The 26,059-nt window shown below is 47.9% G+C and overlaps 1 protein-coding gene across 1 annotated transcript in view; it reads right to left on the bottom strand.

The window, feature by feature from the left end:
- YEATS4 (YEATS domain containing 4) overlaps positions 1 to 26,059 on the bottom strand; it is a 214,200-nt gene that overhangs the window by 144,872 nt on the left and 43,269 nt on the right. Inside the window, exons 2-4 of the mRNA XM_069629340.1 lie at positions 19,974 to 20,093; positions 18,073 to 18,139; positions 17,890 to 17,984 (exon numbers count right to left, since the gene is read on the bottom strand). Of these exons, the coding sequence (XP_069485441.1) occupies positions 17,890 to 17,984; positions 18,073 to 18,139; positions 19,974 to 20,093 (282 nt within the window). The remainder of the gene's footprint in view (positions 1 to 17,889; positions 17,985 to 18,072; positions 18,140 to 19,973; positions 20,094 to 26,059) is intronic.

The following is a 26,059-nucleotide window of genomic DNA, read 5'->3' as shown; positions in this document are numbered from 1 at the left end:
GGAGCCACCAGTATCATGGTTACTTGTTCCTGGTGCATCTTGTGCACTACCTTGTTGAGAAGGGGAGTAGGGGGAAAAGCGTAAACAAATCTCCCTGACCATTGAATCGACAAACTGTTCCCCTTGGATTGGTTCTGGGGGTACCTGGAGGCGTACCTTTGGCATTGTGAGCTCTCCAGGGTTGCGAACAGGTCTATTTCTGGGAACCCCCATTGCGTGAAGACGTCGAAGACGATGTCTTCGTGCAGTCGCCATTCGTACTCTTCGGGCAGGGGGAAGTCTCTGCTGAGTTTGTCTGCCAGCAGATTGAGTTCCCCTGGTACATGTTGTGACAGAAGGAACATATTCTGTTTGAGAGCCCACTTCCATATGTTCTGGGCCAGTTTGGACAGTCTTGGAGAGTGGGTTCCCCCCTGTTTGTTGATGTAATACATGGCTGTGGTGCTGTCTGTAAGGGCCATCACTGTCTTGCCTCGTAGGTGTTCCTTGAAGGCTTTTAGCGCCTTGAACACCGCTAGCAGCTCCAGAAGATTGATGTGTTTGGATGCTACGTTCGGAGTCCACTCTCCGTGAGCAGTTTGATGGGATAGGTGAGCCCCCCATCCTGTAAGGGATGCGTCTGTGGTTAGAGTGGCTTCCGCCGCGGGTGTGGCAAAGGGTTTCCCTTTTTCTAGGTTTTCTTTTGTCCACCACCGTAGCGAGAGAACTAAGGCCTGCAAGACCACCACTAGATCGTCCCATAGTCCGCTGGCCTGACACCACTGGCTGTTGAGCCACTCCTGCATTGGGTGCATGCGCAGGCGCGCGTGAGGTACCAAATAAATACACGACGCCATCATGCCTAGCAAGCGCATTGCTTTGCGTACCGTCACCTCTCGACCGGACACATATTGAGGGATCTGAAACAACATGTTTTGGACCCTCTCTTTGGAGGGGAAGACGAGGCCGTCCTTTGTTTGAATTAGAGCCCCTAGGAATTGTTTGATTTGGCTGGGGTCTAGGCTGGACTTCTTTTCGTTGATGGAGAAGCCCAACTGGAACAAAAGGTCTACCGTCTTTTGGGTATTGGAGAAGCATGTTTCGTAAGAATCCCCTGTTATGAGCCAGTCGTCGAGGTAAGGGTAAACTGGGATGGACAACCTGCGCAGGTGGGCCGCTGCCACTGCCAGTACCTTCGTGAATACTCTCGGTGCTGATGCTATGCTGAAGGGTAGCACTCTGAACTGGTAGTGTTTGCCCTCTATCATGAACCGGAGGTATTTTCTGTGCGCTGGCAACATTAAAATATGAAAGTATGCATCTTTCATGTCCAATGTTGTCATGTAATCTCCCTGTGATAGCAGTGGGATCACCTCCTGTAGGGTCACCATACGAAACTTTTGGGGTTTGATAAACTTGTTCGCTGGGCGCAGATCTAATACAGGGCGCATGGTTAGATCCTTTTTGGGTACAAGGAAGTACACTGAATAAATACCTTCCGTTACCTGAGATAGAGGCACGACCTCTATGGCTCCCTTTTCCAGCAGTTGCTGTACTTCTTGTAGAAGGATGGCAAGATGTTCCGGTGACATGCGTCGTCCCCTCGGGGGTTTGTATGTTGGGGAACTGTTGAATTTGATGCAGTATCCGTGGGCTACGGTGGAAAGTACCCAGCGGTCTGACGTTATACCCTCCCATGCTGGAAGAAAAGATGTTATCCGGCCCCCGACCGGTGTTGCATGGGAGGGGACGCGAATCTTCGCGTCACTTGGTGTTGTTAGGGGCTTGGGAACCTCTGGGGGTGGACCCTCGCCCTCTTCCTTTGCCCCGGCGCTGTCCTCTTTGGCTGTACTGGCCACTATTGGTCTGGAAATTGGTGGCACGGTATTGTTGCTGCTGGTTTTGTTGTTGGCGTTGGCCACGAAAAAAGCGTTTATTGCCATAGCCGCGCCTGGTAGCGGGCTTAGAGATTTGGTCAAGAGTTTTGATTGTATCGAACTCTTTTTTAGCCATCTCCAGAGCCTCATCCACCGCTTTCCCGAAGAGGTTTGAGTCTTCAACAGGTTTATTTATTAAAGACGCCTGTGTCTCCGGTTTGAACCCTGAGTTGCGTAGCCATACGTGTCGTTTTAGGACGATTCCCTGAACTAGTGAACGTCCCGCAGTTTCTGCCGCATCCAGAGAGCTCTTCACAATACTCTGGTTGACCTGGGTTCCTTCGCCAATAGTTGAAAGCAGGCGTGTACGTAATGGTTCCGGCGCTTCTTCGGCGTCCTTGCGCAGTTTGGCCCACTGCGCGTCCGCATAGCTAGCGAGCAAAGAATTGTTGTTGGCAATTCTTGCCGAAAAGGCGGCCGAGGATGTAATTCTTTTTGCAAGGGCATATAACCTCTTGCCCTCCTTGTCAGGTGGTGCCTCACTGGTGGAAAGTGGTACCCCCTGCCCTCTTTCTTGTGTTGGTTACCACCAGGGAATCCGGAATGGAATGTCCCCTGATGTACAGTGGGTCTGAGGGTGAAGGAGTGAAAAGTTTTTCAATTCTAGGATTGACCCCTCTGATTAGTGTGGGTGTGGACAGCGAAGGGATGATTCTTCTCCTCACTGAAGCGAGGAGGGGAATTGTCTGACTGACCGGGGGTTTCTCCTTAATTACCCTTTCTACAAAGTCTAATTCAGGGGAGAGCTCCCCAGTGTCCAGTTCGAAGTGTCCTGCTGCTCTGCCCAACAGGGCATTAAATGTGGGTTGATCGTCAATGGGAGACGTGTTTCTAACAGGTGAAATGTCAGGAGGATTTAGGTTCAGGACATCAGTGTCGGAATATATTGATGGTGATTGCCAGGGGTGAGACGGTCCTTCTTCTGGATTTTCTCCGAAGCCTTCTCCTACCAAGTCTGGGCTGTCTTCCAGATTTCCTCCTGGTTCCGTCCGTCTTCCTCGTCCATAAAATCATCCTCTTCCTCAAAATAATGTTCTTCCTCAGTGAGGTCATACACACTGTGGAAGTCTGAGGCTGTGTCCTGGTGGGGATTGCCTAATCTTGGAATTTTGGCCCTGGGGTCCTCCTGAGGCCCTTCTCTTATTCTCTTTGGAGTGGGAGGGTTTTGGGCATTCATAAACCTCTCCATTCTTTCCATGCAGAGATGGAGCCTTTCCATGGTTTCATGGGGTACCCCTGAGCGGTCTAGCGGGGGAAAATTGGTGTCTTGTAGCTGAAAACGGCTCTACCTCTCCCATAACGTCGAGGAAAGTGTCCCCGTCGCCCTCCGAAAAGCCTTCAGGTGTGCTGGGAATCCCTTCGACTGAAGGAGATCGTCCCTGTGTTTTCGGCGTGTCTTTCGACCTTTGCGTAGCGCTCGACGTGTCTTTCGGCGTACGCTTGTGGGCGTCGGCTACCACGATCCTTGCCAAGCTCTCAGCGACTCGTTTGTCAGCGGAGAGCTGTGGTTTCGGCGTTATGGGTGTCGAACGCTCTACGGCGGCATGCGCTTTCTGCTGATGCGCTCCGGCCGATGATTTGGGGGCGGCGCCCTTATTTGCCGAAAGCCCAGTCGCTGGTCGCGGCTGCGAGAGGGGCTTCGAACCCGAACGGTCCGAGGAGGCCGCCGTTGAAACCTGCGTCTCCTTGGGCGCTGATGCTCTCTTTGCCTTCGGCAAAGAAGAGCCATGGGTTGTGTGCTTATGTGTGGTCTTGTGTGCGTCAGTGTCGCCGGGGTGTTCATCCCCATAAGCAGGGCGTGAGCCGAGCCCGTCGGGGCCGGGGACAGACGACGAAGCGCGTGTGCGCTCTCTAGGGGGGGGTTTACGACTTCCGTAGCTGAGGTCGTGGTATCACGTTCCTCGTCACTGCCGGAGGTAGCGACGGTGGGTGGAGCGTCGGCCTTCGACATAGCGTAGGCCGCCCACCTTTTGACCCTACGGTCTTTTAGAGTCTTCAGCTTAAGAAGCCGACAAGCCGTGCAACCTTCCTCCTTGTGATCGAGGGGCGAGCAGCGGTTACACCGTGAATGCTTGTCCTTCCAAGTAAACTTGCCCTTGCAAAGCAGGCAAAACCTAAAGGGTGTCCTCTCCATAGCCGAGGCAATAAAACGTGATAACCACCCCAAGGGAAAGGAAGGGGAAAAGGAAAGGCATGTCCCACGACCCCCACTCTCCCTACTGTATTTGGCCTGCGAGGCCAGGCCACGTGTTCGGCAACGCCGAAGGATCTCCTCCGCTCGTCCCCTCCGTCGAAGATCTTGCTCGGCGGAGACAGCTTCACAACAGCGTCGAGGGGGGGATCGATATGTTCTATATTAATATAGGAAAACGACCAAAGGTCGAGGAGATGAAATCTGCAATGTCTCTCGAGGAGCTCCGCGTAAAGGCGACCAGTAGCTGGGCGGAAAAAAACAATCTGAGGGACCTCGACGCGTGAGGGATTGTGGGTACAACACACGTCACTATAGGGATAGTGTTACAGACACGCCTTGTCGACGTCCCCTTTTCGACTACGAAAAACAAAATGCAATACTCCGCAAAGGTAACCAACCTGGTTCTCTTTGATATGGCTTACACACCTTCCTTGGCCCCTCTACCATTGTTTGCTTGGTTGTTTCGTGCATACTTTTCCCCCCACTAGCTTAACTGTAAATCATAATTTTCTGTGCCAATTGATATAGGTCTCTTGCTGTACCTCCAACTGGATTCTTTACTGCTCTTAATGCCTTGCTAAAATTCTACTTTAGGTGTGCTCTACATCTGCGCATCCATTTTTGTACTGCATTGTTGTGCTTTCGGAATAATTCAAATCTAGGTTTGCTTTATATCTGCGCATCCTCCTGCCTGCCCTCGGCTGCTAGGCCGCCTGGTGAGCTGCTCATGCATTGTGCAGCCCCTCCTTCTGCCTCCCCGCCTACACCTCAATAGCACTCTCCAGCTCCCCCATCCACTATCAACTATGCCTCCTCCCCCTCTCTCAAAGTATGGAAGAAAACTTTGCAAAAAATAAAAATAAAAAAAAAGAAGAGTCCCCCTTGCTCCTAACCCAGTCCTACCTATCCGACATCTACTGATCTCTTCTATGTCTCTTCTCCGGACCTATAGACCCCTCATCTGATCTCCACCCTCTCCCCTTTTTCCCTCCTCACCCATTAATGGAGACACTAGATGGGAAGTATTCTTGGCGCACACTCATCCTCTAGGTGCATTATTAACGTCTATCATAATGGCATGGTCATGGCTCGTGGCCCAGGGTCCTCAACCCAATCTTTTTCTCTTTGACCAGCGCCTGCCAATCATCAACTTCTTACCCTTCTCCCGCTAGTCCTCTCTGATCCTCCTTCACCACCTCCAACTGGTGTAACCCCCCCCCCCGTACTCCTTCTCTGAAGACCTTCAAAAGGTGGTGACTGGCTACACTTTGCCACTCTGAATTCTCTCTTCGCTGTCAAACATTCCTCTGACATCTGCCTCCTTCTTGAAAACTTTGACCTCAATGTCCTCGCTCTCAAAGAGATGTGGTTCAATGCCAGCTCAGTCACTGCTTTTGACTCCTTTCTCCCCGACAGCTACAAAATCCTCACCAAGCCCGCCCCAACCAATTTGGTGGTGGAGTAGCCTTGATCTTCCGAGTGGATCCCCCTCTCCCTCATACCCACCCAGCCCTACTCCTTTGAAAGCCTTGTCTGCAAGCTTGGCGTCTCTTTAACACTCACGCACCCTTGCCACAATCTACAGAACCCCTGGCCTGTATCGGTGTTCCTCTCGGAATGGGCCAACTTCACCTCTTCTCTTCCGACCTCTACACTCCCCCTCCTTGGAAATTGCAACATCCAGCTTGACTCCACTGTTCCGGCCTCTTCACTCTTCTGGGATCTCTGTACCCCCCTCTCCCTCCGGTCTGAACCACTCTGCCAGACACGCACTTGAGGCCTTCATCCCCAGTGATTTCCCACTCTCCAACCGTCTCACTGCCCCCCTCTCCTGGTCTGATCACTCTCTCTATCCTCTCTTCTCATCTGGGACCTCTCCGCCCCTTGACTGAGGCTCCATCAGCAATGCCAGCCTCCTTTGATTAAATGTGCGCCAGCTGCTGCCTTTGCCTACACATTCATTCCTCCTCCTCCTCCTCTTGACTCTCCCATTGACTTTGCTTGCCAATCTCCATCTTGCGATCACCAACACTCTCAACATTCTTGCCCCAATCACGAGGATCCGCCTGAAACCTGCCTCCAATCATAGCAGCTAGTACGACTTTGATCGAGCTGCTCTGAACCGCAAGTGCAGAGTTGCTGAACAGAAGTGGCAGACCTCAGGCTCATCCCCTGACAAACAGGCCCATTGCCTACTCCAGAGGTAATACCATCTCTCCATATGCTCCAAGAAGAGGGCTCACATCCAGGCTCTCTTCAGCCTCTAACACAGCTGAACTCTTAAAAATCTGCAAGCTAATCCATCTGCAGTTTCCACCTCTCCTCTTCCTTCTTTAGCCCTCTGTACTGCACTAGCCACCCATATTTTTTCTCTTTCTCTTCTCTCCACCCCCCCCACATCCCCCTGCCTTCTGTCATGATGCCCACTCCCGGGGAGCCGGTTCAAGCCCGGCGTCCCCGAAAGCAGACATCCAGTCCCCAAGGAAGGACCCAGCAACCCCATATAGGGGCCCTTTATGGGAATGCTTGGGTGCACTTACCTGATGCAGACCATGCTGCAGGATACCGGCCTCCTTGAGGCCTGAAAGGAACTACTTTACCTGTGGGACTAATTTACCATCCGGGCATGGAGGGGGAAGGATACATACCTGATTGGAGGAAGGATACATACCTGGAACTTCTTCCAAGGCTATTTAAACCCCACCCGAACAGCCACACATGCTTCGCATTGTTCTGCATCTAGCAGCTGGACGCTCACCGTGTCTGCTCCTGCATCCTGACTTCTGCCACGCCTGCCAGCATCCTGGATCACCTGAAAAGGAAGAGAAGAAGAGAACAGAAGAAGGAAAAGTCCTTACCTGCTAAATCTGCATCCCGCAGACATCTCGCCGACAATCCTGAAAAGGAAGACTTTAATTTAAAAGCTCATCGCGTCGATCGCTGCAGCGCCGCATTCCACTCACCTTTACAGGGCGCCTCCATGTTCAGCAGCGATCATCCGGATTCGCAGTCACGCCCCAGCGGAAAAACACCAGAACAAAAGGTGAGAGAGAGAAGGGAATAAGGAAAGCTAAATCTCCATGTTAAGACTTACCTGTTGATTCATTCCCTCTTCATTTCGGGTCCGCGCCGCATCCTGGCATTTCCGGACCCCAGCCAATAAGGGGAAAAAGAGACATCAGCGTTAATGAGCGAATGAAAAGACATTACCAAAAAACGCTCATTAAAGACTTACCTGATTTCTACAAGGATTTCACCTCTCATCTCGGGTCGGTGCCTGTTCCCCAGCACTCCGTACCCCGGCCCCTATGGGGAAAAAAGACACTAGCATTAGTACATTAATGCATGGACACAAGGGGAACCTCTTATCAAAATAAATTACCTGGAAGCCAAGCAAGTTTGGTTCTCATCAATCCGAAAATCCAGTGAAGTAACTGGATACCAACGTGCCCCTCCATCAGAAGCAGGATGGAGAGCTCGTCTTTCCAGACCCTAAGGTGAGACGCTACGAGAAATCACAGAAGGGTTTCAAGGAGGGTGAGAGGGGAAAAGTGGGAGGCCGATTGCATTACCCCGGAGACAGTTAATCCCCTATTTTCGCCTACAGAAGGATACTTCTGCGAGCCAGACAAGCCAGATTTGGGGGCCCGGTCCAGTCCGTCTTCCGAACCCTGCGCATCACCTTAGAAGAGGTCACAGCAGCGCGAACCAGGCCAGCGCCTCCGTGGAAGTCAGGTTAGCGTAACAGAACGCGAAGCCTTCCTACAAATTCCCACCCAGGCGCTATGGAAAGTTCTGAGACTGATCAGTTGGCCCAATTACTGGGGGAATTACGGGCCGAAGTACATGCCACTCGTCAAGAGACTAATGCCCTCAGGAGGGAATTAATAATATCAAAGGAAAGAACTGATGACCTGGCCAGACAGCTTTTGCAAGGTCAAGCTGGGCAAACTCCTCTACCCGGTTCCGGAGGGAACCCCGCTCCTGTGGTTTCCAGTAACCCTGTGCAGATTAATCTACCTGGAAACATGCCGCTGGCCCCACCCGAACGCTTTGCTGGGGACCCCAAACGATTTGCCGTATTCATGAATCAGTGTCGTTTGAACTTCATATGCAGACCTGGGGCCTTCCCTAATGATCAGACCAAGGTAGCCTTTGTATTGTCATATCTCAGCAGCTGCGCTGCCGATTGGTCAGTCCCACTGGTTACTCAAGATGACCCGATTCTCCGTGATTTTCAAAAGGTTTCAAGCAAGCATGGAAAGGTTATTTGCTCGACACTCTCAGGGGCAGGCTCTGGATGACGAACTTCTATCCCTGCAACAGGGCAATCAGGACCTCCTATCCTATATTGCAACCTTTAATAGACTAATTGTGGAAACTGGATGGCCAGAGGATAAAAGAGTCACGTTGTTTTATCGAGGCCTTCGCAGAGAACTTAAAGATTTCTTGGCCCAAGTTGTAAATCCGCCCCAAGAATGCACAGAGTATATGGACTTAGTGGTCCAATTGGATCACAGACTTCAAAACAGAAAAGCAGATCGGTCCAGGTTTGAGACCCGGGTGTTGGTAAAGACCCATGCTAATCCCAAGGGAGTTGATGTCTCTAAGCCTATGCAAATTGGAGGGGTTAAAGGACCCTTAACTCAAAAGGAACGTGAAAGGAGGCGGCAGTTAAAAGTATGTCTTTATTGTGGGAATTCTGGACACTTTCTACGAGATTGCCCGGCAAAACCGCCCCGCAAGGCGGTAGGAGCCGCTGATAAAAACCATGAAGACTGTTTCGGGAAACGACTCCGCCCGACATGTGTAGGGATCCGCTTGCCGAGCTTGAAAACTAACTCTCAGACCTCGCATTTCATTGTGCCAATGGTTCTCGTAGATCCAGAACAGCCTAAGCGGTTGCATGCAATAAAGGCATACATCGATAGTGGGGCTATTGGAAACTATGTGGATCGTGAATTGGTCTCTAGGATTAACCTCCCTCTCCGTCCTAAAACCAGCAAAGAGGTCATCACCACAGTCGATGGAACTGAAATTGCCTCTGGACCGGTAACACATTCCACTACTGAGGTGACTCTTATAGGTCCCGACGGCCATCTGGAGGGTGTTGTGTTTGATGTAATCAACGCTCCACAGTTTCAGGTTATTCTTGGAATCTCTTGGTTAGAGACACATAATCCTCAAATTGATTGGCGAGCTAAGAGAATAACCTTCCCGGATTGTACACAAACCTGCTACCCAGAAAACCTGAAGATTAATCTACCATCTGTAACCTCTGCCTCCATGCAACTACCTCCGGAATACCAAGATTTTCAGGACGTCTTCCAAAAGGAACAGGCCAACACGTTACCTCCTCACAGATCGTACGATTGCCAAATCGATCTGGTGCCTGGTGCACAACACCCTTGTAGCAGGATTTATGCCCTTACCGAACCTGAGAATCTGCATTTGAGACAATATTTGGATCAATACCTAGCTAATGGTTTTATTCGCCCGTCAAAGTCCCCGGCATCCTCGGCTTTGTTCTTTGTGCCCAAAAAAGAAGGCGACCTTAGAACTTGTATCGATTACCGCACATTGAACCAGATAACGGTTAAAAACCGTTATCCTCTGCCTCTGATCCCTGAACTCCTTGACCAGGTGAAGGACGCTTGCATATACACCAAGTTAGATCTCCGGGGGGCTTATCATCTGGTACGTGTTAAAGAAGGCGACGAATGGTAAACTGTCTTCCGTACTAATTACGGATTTTTTGAGTACCAGGGGATTCCTTTCGGATTGTGTAACGCGCCGGCTGCCTTCCAATACTTCATGAATGATGTCCTTCGGGAACTCATCGATGTTTGTGTTGTCGTATATAATCGATGACATTCTGGTGTACTCCTCTTCGGAATCTGATCACAGAAAACACGTCAGGGCAGTACTTGAAAAACTGCGCCAACACAAACTATTTGCTAAATTGGAGAAATGTTTTCCATACCACAGAAGTCGAGTTTCTAGGTTTCATCCTGACACCCAAAGGAGTCCGAATGGACTCAAGAAAAGTGGATGCCATCCTCAAATGGCCATCACCTAGCTCTGTAAAAGGGGTTCAAAGCATGCTCGGCTTTGCCAATTTCTATTGCAGGTTTATCCCGGAATTTTCACGTGTGGTACAGCCCATTACTGCACTCTTGAGGAAAAATAAACGTTTTGAATGGTCTGAAGAAGCCGAGCAGGCCTTTCAGGATTTAAAAGCTAAGTTTACCTCCGCACCTATATTGAAACACCCGCGTCCAGATCTCCCTTATGTCGTCGAGACTGACGCATCCAGCCTAGCCATGGGAGCTGTCCTGTCCCAAAGAGATCCCGAAACCAACCAACTGCATCCCGTAGCATTTTGGTCCAGAAAATTCTCGGCACCCGAGATTAATTATGCAATCACGGACAACGAACTGTTAGCCATTAAGTCCGCTTTTAAAGGATCACCGGAATTTACAGTATTTGAAAACCGCCAAGGCTCAGTCATCACGGCAGCTCCGATGGGCTTTGTTTTTCGCTGAATTTGTTTGCGATTACCTATCGACCTGGCTGCAAGAATGGCAAAGCAGACGCCTTATTGCGAATTGGAATGGGAGAATCTGATACAAACTCAGAACCAGTACCAATAATTCCCGAACAGAGGATTCTAGGCATGACTTCGTTACAGACGCTTGAAGACATTCAAGCCAGAGTGAAACAACTCCTGGACCCTACAACCTTACAGGAATGGATACAAAAGGGATCAGACTTTACCATAGATAATGGTTTACCTTATTTCCAAGGACGCTTATTCCTGCCACATAAGGAATTACACAAACTAGTTATTTCCGGTTATCATGATGCATTAATAGAGGGACACCCCGGTATTGCCAAGACAGAGGAAAAGGTGAAACGACGATTCTGGTGGCCCTCTTGGCGAAAAGATGTTAAATCTTTTGTGATGTCCTGTGGTGTTTGCGCCCAAAATAAAAGTCAAAAGAAAAGACCAGCCGGTCTCCTTCAACCTCTAGACATACCACCAGCACCCTGGCACACCCTATCAATGGATTTTATTACGGACCTGCCTCCTTGTTCGGGGTACAATACTATTCTGGTAATTGTGGATTTGTTTTCCAAAATGGCCCACTTTATTCCTTTGAAAGGTTTACCTTCAGCTTCTGTCCTAGCCAAAGAATTCCTCGGAAATATTGTTTGGCTACATGGATTCCCATCTATACTAATCTCTGACCGGGGAAGCCAATTCATTTCCCACTTCTGGCGCAAATGTTGTCAAATAGCGCAGATCGACGTAAGATTATCGACCAGTCACCACCCTCAGACTGATGGTCAGACCGAGAGGACAAATCAGACCCTTGAACAGTACTTACGGTGTATGTTACAGCAATCTGAAAGCAACTGGAAAGACATTCTTTGGATAGCCGAATACGCATATAATAATTCGGTACACTCTGGAACTGGCCACAGTCCTTTTTATACTTTGTTTGAGCATCACCCTTGAACCTCAAACCTTGACTCACCTCGGAATGCCTGCAGTAGAACATCTGCATTCTACAATTACCCAAGCCTTCAAAGAGGCAACTACGCATTTACAACAAGCCAAGAGAAAATACAAGGAGAATGCTGATCTACATCGGAGTGAAGCACCTCCGTATCAGATTGGGGATCAAGTGTGGTTAGCTACCAGACATTTACCACTCAAAGGGCCTCAAACTTTTAACCCAAAATATCTGGGACCTTATTCTATTACGGCAATAATTAACCCAGTGGCTGTTAAACTTGATTTACCAGCTAGTATGCGAATTCACCCTGTTTTTCATGTGTCACTTCTGAAACCAGTGGTACCCGGAACCCGACTACTCAAACCTCCAGAACCTATTCTAATAGATGGGGAGCCCGAATTCGAAGTGAAGAACATTTTAGACTCAAAAATGTTTAGGTCAAAACTGTTCTACCTAATTGATTGGAAGGGGTACGGACCTCAGGAGAGGTCGTGGGAACCCAGCGATCATGTGCATGCACCTCGATTATTAGTCAGGAAATTCCACCGACTCTTCCCAGACAAACCAAAACCCCCGGATGGAACAACCTTTTGGCGGGTCCTGGGGGGGGGTGGGGTGGAGGAGGGGGATGGGGCGGAGTGCTGTCATGATGCCCGCTCCCGGGGAGCCGGTTCAAGCCCAGCGTCCCTGAAAGCAGACATCCAGTGTCCAAGGAAGGACCCAGCAACCCCATATAGAGGCCCTTTCGACAGTGTCCTGGCGCCTATGGCGCCAGGCTCATTATGGGAATGCTTGGGTGCGCTTACCTGATGCATACCATGCTGCAGGATCCCGGCCTCCTTGAGGCCTGAAAGGAACTACTTTACCTGTGGGACTAATTTACCATCCTGGCGTGGTCGGGGAAGGATACATACCTGGAACTTCTTCCAAGGATATTTAAACCCCACCCGAACAGCCACACGTGCTTCACGTTCTGCATCTAGCAGCTGGACGCTCACCGTGTCTGCTCCTGCATCCTGACTTCTGCCACGCCTGCCAGCATCCTGGATCACCTGAAAAGGAAGAGAAGAAGAGAACAGAAGAAGGAAAAGTCCTTACCTGCTAAATCTGCATCCCGCAGACATCTCGCCGACAATCCTGAAAAGGAAGACTAATTTAAAAGCTCATTGCGTCGATCGCTGCAGCGCCGCAGTCCACTCACCTTTACAGGGCGCCTCCATGTTCAACAGCGATCATCCGGATTCGCAGTCACGCCCCAGCGCCTAGGGAGAAAAACACCAGGACAAAAAGGAGAGAGAGAGAGAGAGAAGGGAATAAGGAAAGCTAAATCTCCATGTTAAGACTTACCTGTTGATTCAATCCCTCTTCATTTCGGGTCCGCGCCGCATCCTGGCATTTCCAGACCCCGGACCCTAAGGGGAAAAAGAGACATCAGCCTTAATGAGCAAATGAAAAGACATTACCAAAAAACGCTCATTAAAGATTTACCCGATTTCTACAAGGATTTCACCTCTCATCTCGGGTCGGTGCCTGTTCCCCGGCATTCCGTACCCCGGCCCCTATGGGGAAAAAGACACTAGCATTAGTACATTAATGCATGGACACAAGGGGAACCTCTTATCAAAATAAATTACCTGGAAGCCAAGCAAGTTTGGTTCTCACCAATCCGAAAATCCAGTGAAGTAACTGGATACCAACGCGCCCCTGCATCAGAAGCAGGATGGAGAGCTCGTCCTTCCAGACCCTAAGGTGAGACGCTACGAGAAATCACAGAAGGGTTTCAAGGAGGGTAAGAGGGGAAAGTGGGAGGCCGATTGCATTACCCCGCAGACAGTTAATCCCCCATTTTCGCCTACAGAAGGATACTTCTGCGAGCCAGACAAGCCAGATTTGGGGGCCCGGTCCAGTCCGTCTTCCGAACCCTGCGCATCACCTTAGAAGAGGTCACAGCAACGCGAACCAGGCCAGCGCCTCCGTGGGAGTCAGGTGAGCGTAACACCTTCCTTGACCTCTCTTCTACCCCCACCCACTCTCTTTTCTATCACAACAGACAAGATCTCTAGAGTAGTCTGCTCTATGAAGGTCTCATCCAAACAGGGGTCCCCTTGTTCAGTAAGAACCATTCAGGACAAACTCTCCCTCACACCGGCTCTTGCTGACTTCCGTAACCATCCTTTAGCACCTGGCTCTTTCCCTTCTCTGAAACACACCCTTTGCCACCCCTTCCTAAAAAAAAGCCCCCTGCCTAACCGCTTGTGTTTGGCAAACTACGACCCTCGCTCTACTACACCCTTCCTCAGGAACCTCCTGGAGAAGTTGGTCATCCCCCAACTGACCAAGCACACAGCTTGCTGGTTGTTTACGTGACCATCACTCTGGATTCTGAACATCCGAAGGCATAGAAATGGCTCTCCTGAACACCTGTGAAGAACTGCTTGCAAATCTTGAACAACTCTCCTGCTATTCTCAATTCTCATTGACCTCTTCTGCCTTTGATACGGTCAACCATTCTATCCTCAAAGCAGCTCCAAGATCCACTCGGTATCTCAGACCAGGCACTGGATTGGTTGACATCCCTACTTACTGACCACCCCTCCCAGGTGGTCCTGCGCTCCTTCTCTGCCACTCTCTACCTGTGGTGTTCCCAGGGCTCGATCCTCTCGCCTTGGCTTGCCAAAATCTACCTAGCACCTCTTGCTCACCTGATCACTGCCTTCTCTCCTCATTTCCAGTGTTAACGCTGATGACAACTGAAGTGCCCCTCTTCCCCTTCCTCCATCACCCCAGATGTCTATCTGCTATTCACTCCTGGTGCACCTCCAATGCTCCGTCTTAATGCCAGTAAGACAGAGATCCTGCCCATCGTGAAAGCTGCTCCCAGTTTCCCCTCCGCGTCTCCCTCCGCGTCTCTCTCCCTCTCCCAAGAAAGCCCACTTTCAACTACACTCCCTTACAGACATTCACCCTTTTCTCACCTTCCCCCAAATGCTCAATGTCTCTAGAGCTCTGGTCATCTCCAAGCTCGATTACAGTAACAGCCTCTTCCTCAACCTGCCTCTTTCTTCTCTTCAACTAATCCAGAAGGGGGCTGCAAGAGATACTTGGCATCAATCGCTGGGACAGCATATCTCCATGGTCTCCCAGTTGTAGCAAGGATCAAATTCAAGACCCATCATCCACAAGGCTGTCTGGTGGCAGTGACCACACTACCTGCAACTCTCTCCTACCAGATCCCTTCGATCTTCAGGCTCCAAATCTCTGATGTTCAAGCCAAGATCTGGGGTCAGATCTCTCTCCTCAACTGGTTCCCTCCTATGGAACAGTCTCACTCTCTCCGTCTTAATACTGAGCACCTCAAGTTCTGCAAACAACTCTAGACCCTTCTCTTCTCCATGTCCTTCCCTCTCCCCTTCCAGTGACAACCATCACCAGTGTCGCAGAGATTGGCTGCCTGGTCCCTCAAGAGTCCAATAGGGTCCGGTCCTCATGCCCAATCGCCCCCAGCAGCCCTTGCACTGCCCAGTGGGCCCACACCCGCCTGTCAGGTGGTTTTGCCTCTGCCCCACACTTACCTGTTGTGCAGTAGACCTCCCTCTTCCCCTGGGTTGTCTCTGCCCATGCACTTACATGTTGCCTCGCCAACAGGCACCTCTGGCACTTCCACCCCTGGGGGACCCTAATTGCATTTACCCCCTACCCTTAACTCCCCTGCTTTTCTTTTTTCTGCACTTGCACGCTCCGAAAAGCACAAGGCTCAGTAGGACCGGTGTTTCTTTACATGTATTCACTGATATTTCCTTTATTTTTCTCCCTTGTTCCCTTCACTTGTGGCGCTTTGAAACACTATCTTGTATAAGCACCTTATAAATGTCAATAAATAAAATTAAAATTCCCCAGAGGAAAAATTTGGTTTTGTTACTTTAGAATAGGCAAAGAATTTGAAGGTAGGTTTTGAACTTTTGCGTTGTGGCCAATCCTTGAAACATTTTGTGTTAGTATAGGATAGTGTGGCAAACCAGAATGAGGACTCGGACAACAGTGGGTCATGGTATATACTTGTTTATTCAAACCAAAAAGAAAAATGCCTAACTGACCCCATCACCATGAGGGAAATTCCCTGCCTTCTAAAACAAAAACTAAGAGTGCTTGTTGTAGTCCAAAATAAAGAGCCCGGATTCCAGATTCCTATGTTCTAGCCTCAGCAGTTTAGAAAAAACTACCCAAACAGAAAAAGGCTTGCTGAACAACCTTGGCATGTGCTTCTGTCTAGTCTGACTCAGAGTACTTCTCTCCATCTCAAACTTCATTTAGAATACCCCCACATGATATACTTTCCTTGGGTGTATTTTGTCAGATTATACAGTTCTTGCTTTCCCCCTCTCTGGGGGAACAAAAGACAATTTATCTCCTTGATGGTTTACCACTGGCTAAATTCCTCCAGGACAATTTCTTTTACAAGTAGCACAATTCCCTCCAGGTTTACATTTACAGTTATTCTCCTGTGGCACTGGAATGCCCCAAACTCATGTGGCTCTCTGGTGGCTTTGTTACCTCTCAATGCAAGTACTTTGACACATGCCTAGATACAAAATCGCACATATTCCTTTGACTCTCTGGTCCACAAGACGTGTGTCCATCATATAAACCTCTCGCTTTCAGATACTGAACCTGGCTTTCCCCAGCCTTCATAGAGTGCTCGCGTTTCTTTATCTCTTTACATAGGGGCACGCGCCCGGTCCAGGCTTTCCAGCTTTCACTCAGTGATTTCTCCTCGACAAGCGAGATTAGCAACACTCATTCCAGATTACCTTGTTCTGGTGTTTGATCTGCTGCCCCAGTCTCTAGCACAGAGAACGATTTAGGCAGTTTGACCCCACAGCGCGTTGCCTTCACCGACAACCTCACAACGGGAGCGCTCACCTCCCAGTTTCTGCTCGTCCCACTTCGACTGGCACTCACTGTGTGGAGCCCTCAGTCTCAGGCTCTTTGCCAGTTTCGGCATCTGTTGCTGAGCGCCCGGACCAACACTGAGTTTTAGTGGTCGCGCTACCAGAAAGGATGGGTTTCTTCCCATCCAGCTCAGACCCTTCTGCTTGTTCAGTGTACACACTTCATAGCCTCCAGTTAGCAAGCCTCACTCCCACTGCAGCCAGGCGCAGCTCCGCCCCTCAAAGACGGATTTCCAGAGGCTCGTCTCTACGTACCGATCATCCTCCCTGCGTAGGAGTGACACACAGCTTCTCCAGTCACTCTCTATTCACAGTTCTTATTCTGTGCAAGCAAGTCATCACAATCAGAAAAGGCGTTTTCTTCATTTACGGAGGCTCAAAGAGACAGTAAAACCTTTCTAGTCCCATGCATGCGGACAATGAAGTGCTTTCAGGGAGGTCCTCATTGGACTGGGAGTCTCGTCCAAGGGGAGATTCACTCCCAGTGATGTTCCACTTGCCCATACCCCCCACATCCTCAAGTAGGGTCTTGCGAGCGGGCTCACCTCCCTGGCCTCACAGGCAGTGGCTACCCCCTGCATAGAATAGACAATTGTCCGGTACCGTCACACTAGCCAGGAGGCTAAAGGCTCATTAAGATTTAAGTTTGAGATTTTTTCGGTTGGACAACCCTTAGGAGATTTTTGTATTAGGAGTACAGCATCTGTGGCATGCAGCTAGCATTAAGATATCCAGCATGTTATATATGTATTTATTATGAATATAGGTAGCTGTTGAGAACTATGCCACTCCTAGTCTCCTCTCTTGCCTTCCTCCTATCCTATAATCTTGAATGCCCCCAACATTCACGTTGCCATCACATCTAGACTAGTTCTTGCCACTATAAGGGACAAGCAAACTACTCCAACTCCGCCAATGTGGCTCTCATGGGTATGCAATGTCCCAGCTAAGAAGCAGACACGTGCCAAACAAAAACAACTGAAATGGTTCACTGAGGTTGTGCTTCCATTTGGACTTCTGTAGCCAGAGATAATCATGTAGCCCAACAAGGCAAATCTAAATTAAGTTGACCAACTATGTGGTGCAAACACACATTCAACATGGAGTCTGCTACAATAAAATGTTTAATGTACCTTCTTTTTGATGATCTAATGAAATTGGATAGAAAATGCACACGTTGGAAGAACACCTATTAATTACAGTGGTGTATAGCAGCAAAAGAACACAGGTGTACAACATGACATCTTGCAATGTTAGATATTCTGCATTAAGTGATTAACAGTAACGAAAAGATGAAATCTACTCACGGGACGTTCATTTGGATCAATAAAAAAGATTTTGACAATGATTTCAAATTCACCCCAACCGGTTTCAGTGATTTCGTAGGGTGGTTTGGTCACAACTATACAAAAAAATATATGTAATATAATTAGTGCCAAAAACGTCAGAAGCATTACTAACATTAGAACCTTCAGAAACAAGGAACTTACCCCGTAAAGGATTCCCATAACTTTCATGTAACTTAAACTGGATTTTCTTCACATAAGCAGACATATCCTAGAGAGCAATAAGTGAAATTATTCAAAGTAATTTGTGACACAAACATCATTCTAATTACTTTTTATGGATTTTGATTTAGCACCTACAAGGATTCCGTATAAAAAAAATGTTTTACAAACGAGAAAGAAAATTGCATTATTCCTCATCTATCTTAGTCTTTCGGCTAATTTCCCCTTCTAGAACATCTAGATTCCCAGATAGTCCCTTATGCCAACTGAAAGTCCTCTTTGCTGTAATGCTTTCTCACCGATTAACTCCTCAATCCTTTTTCACGTGCACCCAGCTGTTCATCGCCACTGCATTTAAAATCGAGTAATCCCATTCCCTCATTTTGCTGCTCTTCGCCAGCAACGGGGAAGGCCCCAACCCCCAATAACCAATAACCAATTTTCCCGTCTGTCCTCTGCCTAATCTATCACCCCCTTTTCAGACTCCTTGCAGTTTTCTTTGCCCCCCCAGTGTCGCCACCACACTATAAGCACTGGATGACATTTCGGGCCTGCTTCTGACTCACCCAAGAGCCAACTTGTAAGCACATTGCTATACGTGATTTAAAGCAGCCGTGAGCACTGTGTTACGCCCGGCATTTACATAGTTTCCAATGGAGGGCACCAAGACCAGCAAGACAACTAAAGCCTTTGACATTTGGGCAGAACATTCTTCAGAATTACGTCAAAGGCAATTCACTGATTGTTTAATTACTATGCAGGTTTTTCTCACTACATTCTGCTTAATTGATGGTGGGTAATTTTGAGGCTTGCCTGGTGTGAGGAACTCGAGGCAATGATAAACACCAATTTAGGTTCCAACAAACCTTTATTTTAATTAAGACATCTTTAATGCGTGTGCTGGGCATTTAGACAAGATATTTTAAAGGCTGAATTGTACAGACTTTGGACCTGTGGGCTGCAGCTCCATGGCAAGGTTTCAACCATATTTCAGAAAAATGGGTTACACCTGTAAGCAAATTATACAGAATGTTAGAACACAGGCAGGAATTACATGTCACAGCACTTACTTCTGTGCTTGCTCCTGTCCGAATGAGGGTGTACAAAGTAAGCAGAAAAGGAGGTCTTCACTCCCAAAGAATGGCGGGGGGTGTGTGTAAAAAAGATTCTTAAAGAGATAGCAAGCACTTGACAAAGCTGGGCAGATTTCCAGTAATACACCCTTGTAAACCTCCAACTACACCTACATTATAATTCCTCAAACTTCCCAGCCATTTTTCGAGGTCAAACAATACACTGCAAATGGTGCACCTTTTGGTGCCCAGCAGCATCTCTAGAACAAATGATCAGCCTGAGAGATTGTACACCAATCAGATCATGGGGAACACATGCATTATATGCCAGGAGTATCCCCTCCTTCCCCATGTTCCATCACCACAGCATCCCTGGCGCCATTATCCCTCTCTCTCGGTTTCCTTCTATCCCAGTCATGTTCTCCCTCTCACACAGCTTTCTTCCTCCTGTCCCAATCTGCCTCAACAGTATACTTCCAGCTCTTCTGCAGCATCTGCTCTCCAAGGGCTGTTCGCCATATTCCCAAGCCATGCCTCCTTCCCCTCGGTATCTGTTGCGAGTGTGTATAGTATGTTGATTTAAGCTTTTTCTTAGGACATTTTGTACACCATTTCGCAACAACCAGATGGCTGCTAATGGCGAGAATGGCCTTAAGGGTAGGCTTTACAAGGAAGGAATAGGCCGCCGCACTTCAGTAATGCCCTTGTTTCGCCCACACCATTTATTCGGGAACTTAAACCGTTACTCTGCGGTTAGCACTTATTCAAAGCCATTATCAACTAAATAAGATTAAACACATAGATTCTCACCTCATTTCTGTACGGTTTGACGTATACAGTCCATTGATGAGTGTGACCATCTTCTTCCCTTTTCTTTCCAAAATACCTGGCAACATTCCCATAAACTACAGGCTTCACAATGGTAACACCCTAAACACAAAAAGGCATATGTCAAGATAGTAAGTAACACGCTGTACAGAATCCCGCTGTAGGAGAGACGGGTAATTCAACTCATTGGCCTATGCTTTGTGCAAATGTTCATCATGGTATTGTTTATTCCAAACTAGGTCATGACATCAGTCTTTGTACAAAAGCCAAGTATGGAGCGCATACCTTCCTTCTGAAACAATTAGGGGGAATATGTAAGGAGTATTGGTAGAAATTAACAGGTGCAGGGGAGAAAAGTGACTGGCACAAAAAGTCGCTAACATGATATCACGAAAAGTAAAGTGTCCTTAATTGATGAACACGCCCGTCCCGTGCACACCCCGTATAGTGACAGGAAGGTTAAAAGGTTCATGAGACATGGGTAAGGTAATGATTATGGAATCATAGGCCATTGGTCACATATAATCAACGAGTACATGTATCAGTTTAGTAAATTATAGCAACAATTATTTCATTATCCAATATCAAACTAATGAGTTCAACACTCGAAAATCAAAATACAATAAAAGAGCTTGATGCGTTTCAAGGAGAAAGAAAATCCCTTCATCAGGAGCAATAATTCTTAACTAACACCTATTTGAGAGCCACCACACACTTTCTCAACTCTCTGGAAGAACTCAGAATTTTATCCGGGATGGACACCGTTCACATGAGATGTTCAGTTTATACACATCCATTTCGCATAGTGAACAATTATATGCCCTAGAAATTATAAGGTTGCATTGTAGTATTCAAAACAGAACATAAATGCCCACACCTCGTCAGGGCTTGGTGTTAGAATTTCACAAATAAATTCATAATCACGAAAAAAACTGGGCACACCCCACCACATTCAACATTACAAAGGTCAGCATTTTCCACCAACTGCAATAAAGTCTCATTAACCTGCCAGACCAGAAAAACATTATGTACCATACCCACATCTTAATCCAATCTGTGTAATTGTTTTGCAATAATTTGCAAGTATCGCATGATACAAAGAGGACTCAACACAGACCATGAAATGGGTGTGTTTTAATAACCTCTGAGACGGGTGGTGCAAGCCTTGTTACTTTCTCATTTTAAACAGATGTCAATGGATGCAGTGTGTCAAATGTATATTGATGCATTTAGCTTTCAACCATGTATATAACACTAGCTGTGCCAACTTGACTACACCCTTCAGGTTGGATGGGCGGGGTAGTCAGGTTAACAGATCTTGAGGTGAGCAGGACCATGCGTCTTCGTTGCTTTTCCATTTCTGTGAAGTTCACGGGACTATCCCACGAGTAGAGTATGCAGGAACACGTTCCGTGGAGGGTGGTAGTCAGTAGCGCATTATTTGCATGGGCTAGCTCCAGCCAGTGGGGCTCATGTGAAGTGATTTTGAAACAGTGTATTATGGCTTTCGCTTTCTTCAGATGCAGACAACTATTGGTGGATTGATGTGTTCCGCTTCATGGCGGTGTGTGCCTTTCATTAGTTTGGGGACCTAAGGATCATCATTTACTGTTTGTGGCAACATGCTTTTTATTATACATTAAACGTTTTCACCCAGGTGAACATTTCAAGTGGGACTGGTAGTCTGCTATTAAGAGCCATTTGCCTTGGCGGGATAAAACTGTGAAGAGGCAACAGGGGTAGGGAATTGTCACAGCTCTATGACCATATTGAGTTTACAAAATGTTAATACCGAAGACGTCACATGCTGTCGCGTGCAACATCACAGTAATTGAAAAAGACACGGTCTGCCGCACGGCGGCTTCTTTTCATCTCTTCGCGCCACTGGGACGCAGTACCCGATCACCGGAGGAGTGCGGAACCAGCAGCATTTCAATGTAAGTAAGTTGTCAGGGGCATGCACCCGTTGTCTGATAATCGTCGGACAAATAATGCTATTAGGAGGTTTGAATGTGGTGTTGAATGAGAGCGTTGCAAATTCTATAACGTGACATGAGGAATTGTCTTAACAGATTTGGTTAGTGGTTATGTTGCATCAATTCGCAATTATGTGCTTCACGCAGTTATGGAGCCATTTGTGATACGTAGAAGTATTATTGCCTATTACAGTTGTGGACGAATTGGAACAGGATGAGCACTGAGAACATGGTTTTGTTTTCCTTTCATTCATCTCCAGGTTTATTCAAGATGACACCCTCTTTGCACAGAGGACTGCTGCTTAAACACCAATACGATTGTAACGTTTTGCTTTGAGAAGTTCAGTAACAAGTCACAGTGGAAGTTGCGCTTTGCAGAGAATAGGACTCAAGCAGATCATTTCTGTGTCCTGTGTTTTTATTTTAGTCTTTGACAACTCGCGGATTTTGATTTAATCTGCAGATTTCTGTTTGCATAAAAATGAGCATTGGAGCATTCTATTACGTGACGATTCTCTAACCGAGCTTACTGAGGACAAAGCCTGACACTAGCAGGTATGTTGGTTTTTGGTTTGCTGGTATTGGAGCCAGTGATTATGGTTTTAACGTTTTAGTGGAAACATTTCAAACTTTTTTCTTTATTGTTGTAGCTAGAGTGACTCATTCAACCCTTTCTGATGAAGGGTGACGAGTTGGGTTAAGTAGCGCATAGATGGAGTGCCATATCTTGGTGATTATAAATTGATTCTCCTTTGAAATATGTTTTTGACCGGAGTAAAAACGTACTATCTAGCACTTTTGGTGATGAACTTGGAATTAGGTGTTGACTAGACCGCCATTTCACACAGAGCGTGGGGGGGGGGGGGTGATCAGTAGGTGGTGGAAGCAACTTAGTTTTGGAAGGTGTTGAGCACAGCTGGCACAACTACTCAAGCATGCATCAATATTTGGGATTACCATACTCAAATGCAACTCAATGCATGACAGCATAACAAAGTATGTGCATTCATTATTTGTCCTGTTTTCCCTCTTCCACTGTACAATTATTTTTTTGTTCCAGGTTGTAGATTGTCTTGCAATTACTGTTTATTTTTCATTTGCTCGTTTGAAGAATGCTGACCTTTTTAAGGTTGAATGTGGTGGGGCATGCAGACTTTGTCATGATCATGGGTTTATTTGTGAAATTGAACAGACATAACACTAGGCCCTGACGAAGACCTGGTACAGGTCAAAAAACGCTTCTGCATTTGTGTTCCGTTTTGAAAACTATAATATTACCTTATGATTTTTAGAATGTAGAACTGTTGTGTACCTCATTACATTTAGAAAATTGAAAAAATTGAAATAATTGGGAGTAACAAGCGCCAGGGTTAGAGTCTCTATGCTGTAACTTTTTCATGTAGGACTTGGGGCTTAGGTCATTTGATTTCAAACATGCTTACCCCCTCCTACCTTTGAAAGCTGGACAGCCCAAAAACACGTGTGCACTAATGAAAAGCTGGGAGGTAGCTCCATATGTTAACAGCCCACTGGAGTTTAGTATTCTGCATTTGAAACCCAGAATATTCTAGAACAGCAGGAATGCAAGACAGAATTGGCAATTTGGAAAAGATATATCGACAACAAGGTGTTTTAAAACAGCGTGCATCACATTAGCACAGTATGGGAGGCGTACAAAGTGGTCATGAGGGGAGAGATGATTTCAGCCATAGGGGGCCCAGAGATCCGTCATAGCCTCATTAGCAGACACAGAGAAGGAGTTGCTGGAGTTAGAAGCCAAGGTCTCCTCGGATCCAGACCACGTACAAAAAGTGGTTGAGCTCAGACAAGCTTGTCTAGTGCACTGGGCAAAACTAGGGAAGCTCAGCTATACCAAACACATGGAAAGTCGTCATGCCCTTGGTGACAAACCAGGGATGCTCCTAGCCTGGCTCTACAAACGGGAAGCCCCCAGAAAGGCCATCTGCCAAGTCCGCAGGCCAGACGGTGCTGTAATGCACACGCAGGCCGAGATAAATATGGCATTTACTGAGGGCCGAGATAAATATGGCATTTACTGAGTTCTACCAAGACCTTTACACCGACCCTCCGTCCCCCACAGACATTGAAATAGAAGATGTCCTGACATCAGGCTACCCAAACTAGACGCACAAATGGCCGAGGCGCTGGACGAGCCAATCCCAGAAGAGGTGGCGGCCACCATTATATCCCTACCCTCTGGAAAAGCCCCAGGAACAGACGGGCTCCCGGGGCAGTTTTTATAAAAGATACGAAGAGACCCTAGCACCCCTCCTAGCCAAAGTGTTCAATGAAGCATATGAATTAGGCACCCTCCCCGACACCATGAGAGAAGCCGTAATTACCCCCCTATTAAAACCAGGCAAGAATGGAGGAGTGCAGTTCATACAGACCCCTATCAATGTTAAACTCTGACAATAAGATCCTGACAGCGCTAACATCGCTACTGGCAAGGAGGTTGCACAGAGTGGTTCCCCTGCTGATCCATCACAACCAGACCGGCTATGTGCCAGGGTGGACCATTACTGAGAACCTGTGCAAATTACACCATGTCATTTATAGCACCCAATGCAGCCCGGAGAAATGCGCAGTGGCCTCCTTGGATGCCACCAAGGCATTTGATTCAGTTCGATGGCCCTGGTTGCACGCTACCATGACCAAAATGGGGAATAGAACCGTCCTTTTTAAAATGGACCAAACGGCCAGGGTGCGCACGAATAGCACATACTCGGACAAGGGGTTCCTTCATAAGGGCACCCGGCAGGGATGCCCACTTTCCCCCCACGCTGTACATCATAGCCATTGAACCTGTTACAGCATACCTAAGGCAGGAATATGGAGATGGGGGGGAACACATATTGCCCTACATCCTAGAGACCCTAGACGGGTTCCATAGATATACGGGGATACAAATTAATCGCGAAAAGTCATCTCTTTCCCCTGGCCACTCTAAGTGAGATTAGAGAAGAACTCCTCCCTGCCATGGCCTTTAAATGGGAGACCACCACCTTCAAATATCTGGGAATAGCCATCCACCGAGACCCTAAGACCGAACACACCGAGAGCAAAAGAAAGCTTAGAAAAATCAATGGACTTCTGGAACAAACGCCCGCTCTCGGTGGCAGGTAGAGCTGGACTCCTTAAGATGGTGGCGCTGCCACGACTTTTACATCACTTCACCAACGTCCCATTCAACATCCCACCGCGGTTTTTCAACGATCTAAACAAGCTTTGTAGACGATTGGCAGGGACGGAGGCATAGAGTCGCACTAGAAGTGCTGCAGAGACCTTACGAAAAAGGAGGCTTGAAAATGCCCAACTTCGAGCTGTACTACCTCGCAGGCCAACTAAAACACGTGGTGCAATGGATGGCAGACGAAACCACAACTGACACCCGACTCCTACAACCAGCCATCCCCCACATGCTACTCAGAGACTTGTTCTGGACCCCTGCAAGCACAGTTCAACATAACCCTTACATGGTGGAACTGGGGCTCCAAATATGGAAACAGGCATGCAAGACCGTAAAGATAAACGACCCATACTCTCCCCAGATCCCAACAGCCGCCATCATGACGCATAGACCCGGGGACCTACAGGAGGTCAGAAACACATGGGAGCCCTGTGGAGTCTCTACCCTGGGTGACCTAGTGGGGGGGGGGGGGGGGGGGGAAACAAGACATCTTGACATTTACAGAGCTACATGAGACCTCAGGACTTCCAAAGGGCCAATTCCTACTTCAGTGCGGTGATACGGCGGCTCGCAGACAGATGACCCGAGACCGAAAACCGTGAAACAGGGCACGAGCCCATAGAGAACATTCTGAACGTAGCCGAGGGGGGGCACGAAACCTTGAGGCTCTATGAGACATTGATAGACAGCACAACTAAGCAAGAACTCAAGAGCAAAGAGAAATGGGAGCACGAGTTGGGCCTACAATTCGAGGATAAGGAATGGGGATCCATAACCCACTACCATAAGAAGGTGTCCAGAAATGCCAGATTGCAACTTATACAGTTCTATATCACCAATAGAGCATATCTCACACCTGAGGTCATCTCCAAGTTCTAAGG

This window comes from Ambystoma mexicanum, chromosome 12 (genome assembly GCF_040938575.1).
Source record: "Ambystoma mexicanum isolate Mex_15411 chromosome 12, UKY_AmexF1_1, whole genome shotgun sequence".
Lineage (NCBI taxonomy): Eukaryota > Metazoa > Chordata > Amphibia > Caudata > Ambystomatidae > Ambystoma > Ambystoma mexicanum.
Note: the sequence above shows the minus strand (reverse complement) of the source record. Positions and strands in the feature narration are given on the sequence as shown.